This window comes from Symphalangus syndactylus, chromosome 2 (genome assembly GCF_028878055.3).
Source record: "Symphalangus syndactylus isolate Jambi chromosome 2, NHGRI_mSymSyn1-v2.1_pri, whole genome shotgun sequence".
NCBI lineage: Eukaryota > Metazoa > Chordata > Mammalia > Primates > Hylobatidae > Symphalangus > Symphalangus syndactylus.
In genome coordinates this window covers 65,016,841-65,029,894 of record NC_072424.2, presented here as the reverse complement: position 1 = coordinate 65,029,894, position 13,054 = coordinate 65,016,841, and the positions used below count along the sequence as shown (strand labels likewise).

The 13,054-nt window shown below is 37.2% G+C and overlaps 1 protein-coding gene across 6 annotated transcripts in view; it reads right to left on the bottom strand.

Moving 5' to 3' along the window:
• The window catches only part of ZNF292 (zinc finger protein 292), a 106,787-nt gene that overhangs the window by 15,589 nt on the left and 78,144 nt on the right, over nucleotides 1–13,054 (bottom strand). For 4 of the 6 annotated variants that reach the window (XM_055257886.2, XM_063619038.1, XM_063619040.1 and 1 more), the window contains 3 exons: nucleotides 12,716–12,918; nucleotides 4,423–4,559; nucleotides 2,398–2,539 (listed from right to left, as the gene is read on the bottom strand). The exons of 1 other annotated variant lie outside the window; for it this stretch is intronic. In XM_055257886.2, the coding sequence (XP_055113861.1) occupies nucleotides 2,398–2,539; nucleotides 4,423–4,559; nucleotides 12,716–12,918 (482 nt within the window). Of the gene's footprint in view, nucleotides 1–2,397; nucleotides 2,540–4,422; nucleotides 4,560–12,715; nucleotides 12,919–13,054 lie in introns of those variants that run through there. One more of the 6 variants, XM_063619049.1, reaches the window with a different exon arrangement.

Sequence of the window (13,054 nt, the reverse complement as noted above, 5' to 3'; positions counted from 1 at the left end):
AAGGTTACTATAAGAAAATCAGTAACTTTATGAAACTTGAGTTAATACTTAATAGTAAAAAATAAATGGAAGCACATATGCAACCTCTGTTCATCAACTCCCTCTTCAGTTGTGTCTAATCTGTATAATCCATCTGCTAAAATTTTCATTTCGATAACTATGTATGTTTATTTCCAAACATTCTTTTGACTCTTTTTACGATCTGCTTGGTCATTTTGACACTGTCTTTCTCATACTTTAATTCCTTATTTTAAGTGTTTAAATACATATACTTCCTAGATTTTTCCATAATTATATTATTTAAAGTATTAGGCAAGTAATCCTATTATTCCTTTGCTGAAAGTCACTCAGGTCAGATAGTTTTGTATGTTTATAAATCTTAATGGTGAACTCAGGCTAAGCAGGGCTTTATGAGATGCCTGTGTTGACAATATGTCCCTCCTAAAGCAGTTCTGCATTTCCTTCTGCAGGAATCTTAGGTATTCATCCTCACCTTCTTAAACATTTACTTACTTAGCATAGGGATTTCTGAACTACACAGCTAGGGTAAATGTGGCTCCCAAATCTGTATGAGGGTAGACTTGTAGTTATAACTTCCTGAAGATTTTCCTCCTCTGACCCAGAGTCCAGTTGGACATACCTAAAATTCCCTACCATCCGTGTTAGAATTATTTTTCTAGTCTACCTTTCCAATAAAATTACAGTACTTCACAGGTTCCAGCTTCGTGTAGTGCTTGTGCATGCATGCACGTGCGTGAGCATGTCTGTGTGTGTGTGTTGCGGGTGGTGGGAGGTGGTGGTGAGGGGGTGGTTGTTTCAGATCTACCTACCCAAGTAGACAAGTAGAGCTGGCCCAAGATCTTTTCTTTTTTTTAAGACCAAGTCTCGCTCTGTCTCCCAGGCTGGAGTGCAGTGGTATAATCTTGGCTCACTATAACCTCCGGCTCACTGTAACCTCCACCTCCCAGGCTCAAGCGATTCCTGTGTCAGCTTCCGGAGTAGCTGGGACTACAGGCACCTGCCACCATGCCCAGCTAATTTTCTTTATTTTTAGTAGAGCATGGTTTTGCCATGTTGGCCAGGCTGGTCTTGAACTTCTGGGCTTATGTGATCCACCCGCCTTGGCCTCCCAAAATGCTGGGATTACAGGCATGAGCCACCATGTCCGGCCTGCTTTTTGTTTTTGAGACAGGATCTTGCTTGTCACCCAGGCTGGAGTGTAGTGGTGCCATCTTGGCTCACTGTAATCGCTACCTCTCAGGTTCAAGCCATCCTCCCACCTCAGCAGGGACTACAGGCAGGCGCCACCAATTCTGGCTAATCTTTATACTTACTTTAGTAGAGATAGGGTTTCATCATGTTGGCCAGGCTGATCTCAAACTTCTGACCTCAAGTGATCCGCCCACCTTGGCCTCCCAAAGTACTGGGACTATGGATGTGAGCAGCCTGGCCCGGCCCAGGATCTTATATCCGTATAGCTATCTCCTGTCCCTGTGTAGATATCAAACTTCCAACTACTTAGTTACTGCAAGTAGCAGCATATCCCAATCTCCAGGTTAGATGAGGCTCAGCATCAGTTCAAGCTTTCTGTTCCTGTTTTTAGGTTTTACCTTTGGAGCCCAAATATTCCTGCAATCTCAGCTGCTATACACTAAAAAAGATGTTTGTTTTATTTTATCACGTATTTGTGGCTGTTTGTAAAATTTTAGATAATGTAATCTTCCCTTCTGCTAGCAGAGGAACCTAGCACTATATATTCTTCTTTATACTTTTTAAATTTCTTTTTTTGTTTGTTTGTTTGTTTGCTTGAGATGGAGTCTCACTCTGTTGCCCAGGCTCGAGTGCAGTGGCGCAATCTCAGCTCACTGCAACCTCCGCCTCCCGGGTTCAAGCAATTCTACTGCTTCAGCCTCCCGAGTAGCTGGGATTACAGGTGCATGCCACACCTGGCTAATTTTTGTATTTTTAGTAGAGACAGGGTTTCACTACACTGGCCAGGATGGTCTCGATCTCCTGACCTCGTGATCCGCCCGCCTCGGCCTCCCAAAGTGCTGGGATTACAGGCATGAGCCACCGTGCCCAGCCTACTTTTTAAATTTCTATAGCCAAATTATCAAAGTAGTATAACCCCTAGAACCAAAACAGAAGAATGATATAAATTAAGTATTACATATATTACTTTTCCTCTGGCTAAGTAAGAACAAGCCCCTGGATCCCAACTGCATTTTTAAGTTTTTCTGTATCAAATATCTTAAAGGACTAACAAGAAAATGTTCAAAGGACTAACTGAAAAAATTTAAAAATCACCGAAAAGGGTGCCAAAATCATAAAAGTTATAGTCTTTTATTAATGATAATGTATACATTTTAACCTTAAAAATATTCTGATTATTCTTACCTCTGAATTAATAACTTTAATCAGGAAGAAAATGTGATATACTGTTTTCGTTAACAAAGAAAGTTGACGACACCTCTCAAGGTACACTTGTATAGATGGTTCTACTCTTTGTTGTAATTTACTCCAAAAGAGAGTAAGTTCCCTTAAAAAAAAAAAAAGTTATAATAAGAAAAGTTGGAGCAGTAAGGTAATAATCATGGACCACATCAGTCCACTCATTACATTTGAAATTAAAACTGGTTTTATATTCTAATCCTATATGCATGCTTAAGTTTAAATGCAAGAAAACAGATCCCAATTTTCTAAATACCAAATAAAATCAGAATATGATTTATCATTTTATTAATTAATATTTTTCAGTCCCAGAGAAGCACTACCTTTTACTAGGAAAGCATCTAACATTTTTTTTTTTCTGAGACAGTCTCACTGTTACCCAGGCTGAAGTGCAGTGACACAATCTCGGCTCACTGCAACCTCTGCCTCCCGGGTTCAAGCGATTCTTGTGCCTCAGCCTTCTGAGTAGCTGGGATTACAGGCGCGCACTGCCATGCCTGGCTAATTTTTGTATTTTTAGTAGAAATGGGGTTTCACCATGTTGGCCAGGCTGGTCTCAAACTCCTGACCTCAGGTGATCTGCCCACCTCGGCCTCCCACAGTACTGGGATTACAGGCATGAGCCACTGTGCCTGGCCAGCATTTAACATTTAAACAAGTTTTACAGATGGTAACTTTGAGCAACATGTGAACTTTATGTAATAAGAAAGCTCAAGATATGTGTGTGTACATATATATGTGTGTATATATATATAATATATATATAAAAAATCAATGACATGATTTTTAAACAGCATTTATCTTTTATCTTCTAACAAATTTAAAATTGACAATAAGGTTATTATTATTAGATGAATATAAGAACCAATGATGACAACAAACCCAGAAGAAACCAATCTGTGCCACAGTAATTTCCCAGTTGATTTACTGGCTTTCCAGTTGATTTTCTGTCTGAACTCTGTACTACTACTTCTTTGCCCAACTCTGCCCTCACTACTGAGTCGTCAATAAACTCACAACTGCTTATCTTAAACAGTGTTTCTTAAACATAAACTTCTATGTTGCCCTTCAAGAGCTTATAATGGACTGCTTTTGCTTAGCATATGAAACTCAGCTTTTGATGCCTTTGTAAAAACCAACATAACACATTAATTTCTTAGTCATCACTGATTTTCATGCTAGTATAACTAGAAAACCTATTACACTTCTCCTGGATAAATACTTATTTATTCTCCCTTCAGAATTTTTCTGCCTTTCACACCAAGCCTCTCTGTATTGCATATACTATTTTTCCTTCATAACGAGGCTCAATGCTAAGAAATCCTTTATGAGCTTCAATCTTTATTGATTACACAACCATTGATTTACCTTGCCTGTTCTATTATTCATTTGTATGCTGTCATTTGGTAAATATTCTTAAATGTTGGAATTTTATAAACCAAATTTTCTTATGTGTTCCCATACTTTCAACACAACACTGAAGACTAACAGTGCTGTTGACTGACCAGATAAATTGTGTTAGCTAAAGCTAATTTAAGGCAGCTGATCTTCAGTTTTTACATTAACTGAAACCAACATCTCTGTTTCCTGTAGCCTCCCAAAGGATTACATATAACAAGCTATGCCCAGTTGAAAATGTACCATAAGAAGAAATGTATTGCTTACATATCTAAAAAAATGTTATGGTGGCATTAGACAAAACAAGTCTTTCTTTCACTTTCTAACACTTAAAAATTTCCTGACCAAAGATAATTACTGGTATGCATGCTAAGGAATTGTCTGGCCTTTAATACACAAAGTTTTGAGTTGTAACAACTACTTGTTAATAAGTTTGCACAGCACGTAGTATCTAAATATAAGCCTTTTGTCTTAAAAAGATTTTAAATTATGTTCCTAAGTTATATGAATTCTCACAGCCTATTTTGCATTCTTATTTAACAAATATTTCTTAAAAAAAAAAAATCAACTCACCAAGCGCAGTACATATCTCCTTGTTGGAGCTGACGTGACAAAAATGCAGTACATAAGACAAGAGCGCTTTTTTCATCACCCTCAGATTCTAAGTTACAGATCATTTCCAGTGCATCTTTGCAATCAACTTCTGAAATCTAAAGAAAAAGCCAATAGAAATATGCCACAAAATGGTTTTATATTAGGATATAGAGCAATATACCTTTAGTTTTTCATTATTTAGATAGTTTTTATGAATAAAATACCATTAATTCATACACTATCAAGTCAGTCATAATTTGCCATTACTGGGACAAAGATTGGCTGCAGTTAAAAAAAAAAAAAAAAAAACACCTTTCTTTATAGCCAGTAGAAATTTATATAGTAATTCTGAGAATATCAAGAAACACCGGAGAACCAACTATTTAAGAATTTACAAGCATTTCTATGTAACTAACTGATGGTAACTATAAGCACTCTCTACCCATTAAATCAGATCTGATCATGAAAAAAAAATGCGGTATTTTATTTTTTCCCCTTTTATCCACTGATTTAAACAAGCATTAGAATCAACAGAGACACATAGAGAGGTACACTGGGTATAGACTAAACTACATATCTATTCATGAGGGAAAAATACAGTATGAAGCATTTTATGTAACTATACCACTTTTAAAATAAGCTCACCTCAATTTGCTACAAATCTCCACTATTTTTCTTTTCATATAAATTTACTCCATCTCAAAGCTTGCCAACAGTCATGCATGTGTACGTATAACCTAGACGAAGGCAACTTGCTTCATTTAATGATGCACTTACATCTATAATTTCTTTTTTAAAAAATTAAAATTTATTACCTCATTGCAATGATGTACTATATAAAACGAACAGACTTTACCTGTGATTGCTACAAGCATCTGCTATAAGACAAGGGATCTGACAAACAGCATACAATCACAAATTACCAGTGTTCCACAGAATAGAAAGATTAATTCCAATATGATACAACTGACAGATGGCAAAAAGAACTGAAGACAAAACAGATCATTAGCACTCACGTACCACAGAGGAGACTATGCCTCTCCTAGTTGATTTTCTCTCTTTCATAAAATATTGAGTAAGCAAAAGTGTGCATGTGTAAAATGTAATGTGTTTAGGATTCAACAAGTATGTAAATGGGGAATGCGGGTAATCCTGAGGTCAATCTTTGATAATGAGGATAAACGCTGTGGGGCAATAGATTCACAAGTTCTATTTTACACATTAAATTGGGCCTTCTTAGAAAACACTAAGACAAGAAAAAAAAATCGTGTGTTCAACATAAATGATTACCTAAAGGAATTATGAAGTTAGTGGAAGAGTTAAGACTGAAATCTAGTCTTGTACTACCTGGTACAGTGTTGTTTCCCCTACTCCTCTGTCTGCCTCTTTTTCAACAAATCTTTATAAGCAACTTGATTTAAGCAAATAAAAAAAAGACTGAAGGATATATAAAGACTTAAAAATATCTACAATATGCTAAACACACTGTCAGACATTTTAAGTATATTATTAATCATAACTTTCCCACTAGGTAGGTATTATCACTAACATTTTATATACAGATGGTCAGTGATTTATGATGGGGCTACATCCCAATATGCCCATCTTAAGTTGAAAATAATGTTAAGTTGAAAGTGCATTTTTGACTTAAAATATTTTCAATTCAAAGTAAGTTTATCTAGATGTAACCCCATCATATGTCCAGAAACTTACTGAATGTGTATCACTTTCGCACCATTGTAGAGCTGAAAAATAGTAAGCTGAACCATCATAAATTGGGGGACCATCTGTATGATGAACGTGCTAGTTAAGTGGTTAAGCCACAAATCCAATCATGTCTGGCTGACACAAAGATCCAAGCTCTGGCGGGACATGGTGGCTCACACCTGTAACCCAAACACTTTGGAAGGCCAAGGTGGGTGGATCACCTGATGTCAGGAGTTCGAGACCAGCCTGGCCAACGTGGTGAAATCCTATCTCTACTAAAACATACAAAAACTAGCTGGACATGGTGATGCATGCATGTAGTCCCAGCTACTCGGGAGGCTGAGGTGGGAAAATCGCTTAAATCTGGGAGGTGGCAGCAGTGACACAAAATCGCACCACTGCACTGCAGCCTGGGTGACAGAGCAGGACTTGGCCTCAAAAAAAAAAAAAAAAAATCCAAGCTCTTTCCACTTACTTCATCACAATATATTTTATTCAAAGTTACGTTAAACAATTACCCTGTCACACTCATGCAGATAAATTGCATTGCTTGCAGACAAACAGCTTGCCTGGTAGATGCTACTACTTTATTTTATTTCATTTATTTATTTATTTATGAGACGGAGTCTTGCTCTGTTGCTCAGGCTGGGGTGCACTGGTGCAATCTCAGCTCACTGCAACCTCCGCCTCCCAGGTTCAAGCGACTCTCCTGAGCCTCAGCCTCCAGAGTAGCTGAGACTACAGGTGTGTGCCACCACGCCCAGCTAATGTTTTTTGTTTTTAGTAGAGATGGGGTTTCACCGTGTTAACCAGGATGGTCTCGATCTCCTGACCTCGTGATCCACCCGCCTCAGCCTCCCAAAGGGCTAGGATTACAGGCATGAGCCACTGTGCTCAGCCAATGCTAATACTTCTTTTAAAGAAAGAAGGCCTAAGAGTTAAGTTGCTTGCTCAAAGTTACGCACTTAGTGGCAAAGACAAGATGTCAACCTCAGTTTAGCTTCATAGCCTGTGCTCTTTCCAGAATTCCACGTGCACAGGCATACTAAGGCCATATATTTGTATGATGCTAAATACGGATTTTCACTTGTTCAGGTTTAATAAAAATCCGTATTTCTTGAAAGTCTCATTTATTTTTAATCTTATCATTTTTGTTGTTCTTCTAAAACCTAAGCCACTCTTAGACTGGGCCCGGTGGCTCACGCCTGAAATTCCAGCACTTTGGGAGGCCAAGGGGGTGGATCACTTGAGGTCAGGAGTTCGAGACCAGCCTGACCAACATAGTGAAACCCTGTCTCTACTAAAAATACAAAATTAGCCAGACATGGTAGCAGGTGCCTGTAATCCCAGCTACTTGGAAGGCTGAGGCAGGAGAATTGCTTGAACCCGGGAGGTGGAGGTTGCAGGGAGCTGAGATGGTGCCACTGCACTTCAGGCTGGGCAACAAGAGCAAACCTCTGTCTCAAGAAAAAACAAAAAATTTAAAAAAAAAATCAAATAAAAAATAAAACCTAAGCCACTCTTGCTGAGTGCTCATATGGTACCAAATTTATCTATTATGTACAAGGCAAGAAATTTACTTCCCCAGTGTTATTACTATCATTAGCTTACTCTTTTTCTCTTTTTTTTTTTTTTTTTTGAGATGGAGACTCGCTCAATCACCCAGGCTGGAGTGCAATGGTGCGATCTCGACTCACCGCAACCTCCACCTCCCAGGTTGAACTGATTCTCATGCCTCAGCCTCCCGAGTAGCTGGGATTACAGGCTAGTGCCACCACGACTGGCTAATTTTTGTATTTTAGTAGAGACAGGGTTTCACCATGTTGCCCAGGCTGGTCTCAAACTCCTGACCTCAGGTGATACACCCACTTCAGCATCCCAAAGTGCTGGGATTAAGGTGTGAACCACTGCACCCACCCAGCTTACTCTTAATATTTAAAAATATAAATGTGTGATTGCCTCTGTGTATTTTTTCCATATACATGCAACATACCAACTGAAACATCTGCTATATTCAGTAACACAGCAAACTTCGTTTTTCATAGGCATACTAATGAAACAACTTTTATGGTGTACTTGGGATCCTTCATTTCTCTTATTTGCCACTAGATGGCTGTCTTGAAAAAATATGACATTAAATAGAATGTAGGAATAAGGAAGTCATACAAAGTAGTAAATTACTAATTAAAATTATGAAAAGTGAAACATAGCCACCAATGAACAAGAATTATTTAAAAATCCAAAGAAGCAAAATTCAGAGATTACCAGTATATTACCTACACAGGGACTATTCTCTATTGCTCTGACAAATGAGCAAAAATTTAACTACCAGAAAATTTAGAACTCTTAATAAAATATTTAAAACCAATTAGAATGATCTGTTCGCTAAAGACATATTATGCTGAATAAAGTCCCTTTGTACAGCATAACAATTATTTCAAAGATGTAAATAATAATTTGTATGTTTTAAAATGGCTCTTGATGCCAACTATTCAAAAAATATAGAACACTATCAATATTTTATATGAATTTATGAAGTATACTTTTAAAAAGTATTGGCTGTAATCACATTTCAAAAACAGTTTCAGTTGGGTGCGGTGGCTCACGTGTGTAATCCTAGCACTTTGGGAGGCCAAGGCGGGAGGACTGCCTGAGCTCAGGAGTTTGAGACCAGCCTGAGCAACACAGTGAAACCCTGTCTCTACTAAAATACAAAAAATTAGCCAGGCATGGCGGCGTGCGCCTGTAGTCCCAGCTACTTGGGAGGTTGAGGCAAAACTAATCGAACCCAGGAGGCAGAGGTTGCCATGAGCTGAGATCACACCGCTGCACTCTAGCCTGGGCAACAGAGCAAGCTTACTCTGTCTCCAAAAAACAAACAAACAAACAAACAGTTTAAAAAATAATTGATTTGCTTATCAACATAACATTGTTTTCCATATAGAAAATAAATGTTAAACCTGTCATAACTAGGAAAATAAAAAATCAAGAGTTAATCAAAATTAACTCTTGGGCTAGCAAATATTTAATAATCTCTAAGAAGATATTTCACATATTGTTTTTGGAAACATAAATTGCCATAATCTTTTCTGGAGGACAGTTTGAACCTATCAATTTAAAATGTGTTGATTCTTTGATCCAGCAATTTCACTTCCAGAAATTTACCCTACCAGTATACTCCCCACAAGGATACACGGATGTATGTAAAAGGCAACAATCTAAATGTCTACCAATCTGGTTAAAGATATTACAAATCCATACTATGGAATTATGTAGCCATGACAAAGAATAAGGTTGGTCTATATGAAATGATATGGAAACATGTCCACAATAATAAGGGGAAAAGGGACCGGCAACCAGGGAGTGTGTATGCAATTTTAAGTATTAAAAATGCATGTATGTGCAGAGAAGAATGTCAGAAAGATTATATATCAAATTTTAATCTTAATAATAATTACCTAGTGGAGTGTTAAATGGGGAAATGAGACAGCTACAGAGATACAAGATAGAAAGTTTTAGTTTTTAAACTTCTATATTTATTTTAATGATCAAACAAATAGAAATATTGGATCTAAACTAGACACTGCTAACTTTATTTTTTACTACTATACCAAGAATCCAGACCAAAGTTCATTCCTTCCAGAAAGGCCAGATAAACACTCATCTCTCCCAGCCCCATTCCTCTGCCATCTACCAAGGCTAGCTGCTATTTCTTTTCTTTTTTAAAAAAAAAACAACCTATGGGGTATCAACTAGCTGCTGTTTCTATCACACTGAAAGGGTACTGGGAAACAGTCAATCCCTTGCCTCACTTGGACAAAGATTTCCTCAGAAAGATCACCACCAATCCAGGCCATTGCTGACTCCTTCTAACAAAGTCTATTCCTACTATCCTTTAAGAAACACGTAAACAAAACCAAACCTCAAATACTTGTAAGAACCAGGCAAGTAATGTACATTAATGAAGTGGACAAAGAGTAGGGTGGGCAAGAGAGAGCACAGGGTGCACACCTCTTCTAAAGGGGGCAATGTCTCTGGGTTGGGGACAATAACTCTTAACTCACCTCATATGGAACAATGAATGTTTCTAATGTGTTTATAAGAGAAACATTAAAGAGCAATCAATCTCTAAGCAAAAAAGGACTTTTAACAAAGTAATGTTACTACATATGTGTAGTGCTATGTATGTGTAGACTTAACATCTATCTGTCCTATTCTGCACTATACGATCTAGTTTTTTTCCTGGGATGGAGTATATAGACCTTAGTGAACCCTGCTTATGAACATGAAAAGTCTTAATTCTACCTGCTTAACATGAGAAGTGGGGGGAGGGAAATAGTTCCATATGACATTAAAAGTACCCAGGGTCTTCACAGAGAATTTTCCTGATCATCTCCCAGAGCAGGCTGGACTGCTGTTACTCAACTCTGGATAATTAAACCAAGAAGGAACTTAGGCTCAGTATTGCAAGACTGGATTATTCAGAGAGCTAGAAATACAGATTTTTTTTTACTGGATTTTTACTTGAGACACAAATTCATAGTCTTCAACTTCAAAGCTAACCCAACAACTCTATGCTTAGGTAGTCAGTTTCCTAATAGGAGATACGCTTCTTTAGTGAAGGGCCTATGCCTTATTCACCTTTAAATCCCACCTCCCCCTAATCCCCACCAATGCTTATACAGAAAAAATCATTCACTTAATACAAATCTGTGGAAGGGGAAGGGAGGACAGATGGACCTTAAGGGCAGGGACTGAACTGATAATAAAAGCTTTCGTGGCACTGAAAAATATCTGAGATGCAGCAGCACAATAACTAATGATTTTTTTTTTAAATGTTACAACACATGTCAAAGGTGATTTCAGTAAATTGTATACATCTGCAAATTAACTTATCTAGTTATTTTGAACTAATAAGAAAATGTCAGTCTTCCATTTTGCTCTCATATATAATAGCAATTAAAAGGCCAATTACCTGTAATAAAATAAACAATAAAGAAAAAAATGTATAGACTAGTTGAAGTCCAAACTAATAGTGATATAATATCCTAGGCTACAGACCATGGTTCTACTCCATCTAGCCTACAAACTGTCTGACATCACTCTTCCCAGTATCCTCTACATCCTCACATAAGAAACCCAAAAGGTTTATTTCTAATCTTGGTCCAAGCCTACCACTTGCCTTCATACTTGTCTATTCTCAAGGAAAAAAAAATCACACAATCATCATTACAAACCTCACGTGGCATTGAGCTTTCTGTATGAGGCTATTCTGTTTTGAGACTGATGACAATACCTCTCTGTCTAAGAGGATCATGCATGCTCTATCAGTTTACTTCTCTGTCTCATATCTCAATTTTTCCCTTAACATATCCTTATGTTTTACCTACAATCCCTTTGTTTTCCTCTCTATTGCTCTGGAGTCAAAGGATATGTATATTAGAGATATAATGATACCTGTACACATTCAGTGCCCACTGAACACTGATCAACCTACTATAGGTTTTCTTTTAAATTTTTTTTTTTTTGCGATAGTCTTGCACTGTCACCCAGGCTGGAGTGCAGTGGCGTGATCTCGGCTCACTGCAACCCCCACCTCCCAGGTTCAAGTGATTCTCCTGCCTCAGCCTACCAAGTAGCTGGGATTACAGGTACCCGCCACCATGCCCAGCTAATTTTTTGTATTTTTAGTAGAGATGGGAGTTTCACTATGTTGGCCAGGCTGGTCTCAAACTCCTGAACTTGTGATCCGCCCGCCTCGGCCTCCCAAAGTGCTGGGATTACAGGCGTGAGCCACAGCACCCGGTTACTCTACTACAGGTTTATCTAAATTCTTTAAATATACACACCCTGTTTCTTGATCAACAACTTCTAATTCTCCTACCCTGTTTCCAACTTCCTTTTGAAATTGTGAGTCCCTCAAAATGCAAAATTGCAACATTCCCATTTGGATCATGATTCCATTCTCAGAATTTTGTAGTCATAAACTATACAAATACGTGAATACTATGCTTTATACCAAACTAGAAGTGAAAACACAATGTCTCAGAGAGAAAATAAGGTTTTACATTAAATAGGCAAATAAACACGTACTCAAAATTATATATAGCATAGATGTGCATATATATATATCCTATATAGAATTTATATGACTTATCTCAAAGTATTTCCAGAGATAAGTCACAAAAATTCTATAAAGTTACTTAAATTAAGCAGTTTAAAAGATGTGCAAGTATCTTAAAGTCAGACAAGATTGAAGTTAAGGCCCAAAGCTGACAAATATAGATATTTTACTAAACTGTTAAGCCACCACTATCTTTCCCACAATTTAGCCAAAGCATTTAAAAGATGTATATTATTTAAAACAGAAACTAGGTGCAATCAGTTTACATGTAATTCTAAAAGCTACTTAGAATCAAGTTGCCACCACTCAAGAACATACCGAAAATGTAAGATTGACAATGATCTCTTCACTATCTAAGAGAAAAGGAAATCAAAGACATTCTAATTAAAAATTAATTTCTCAACTTAAAAAATAATTACTAATGAAAGAAAACATACTCACCTCTTCGATTAACTTTTCATTTGGTGATGATGTACAAAGACAGACAAGGTAAGTTTGCTTAAAACTACCTTTTGTGCCAATCTCTGGATGGTCAGAACACAGCTTTGCTAGAGCAGTTGCTTGACTTAACTGATGTGTTTTGATTAGATGTTTAATTCTCATATCCAACAAGATGGGACCCTCAAAAGCTAAAAATTCATTCACTTTAAAAACAAGACAGAATGGATTATTAACATTTGGTAATAATTCATTTGCAATACAAACGCTTATAAGAAATATTTTTTAAACACAGAAACTAAAATGCCTTTTTGCATTTTCTATTATTGCTAGTAAGGCTAT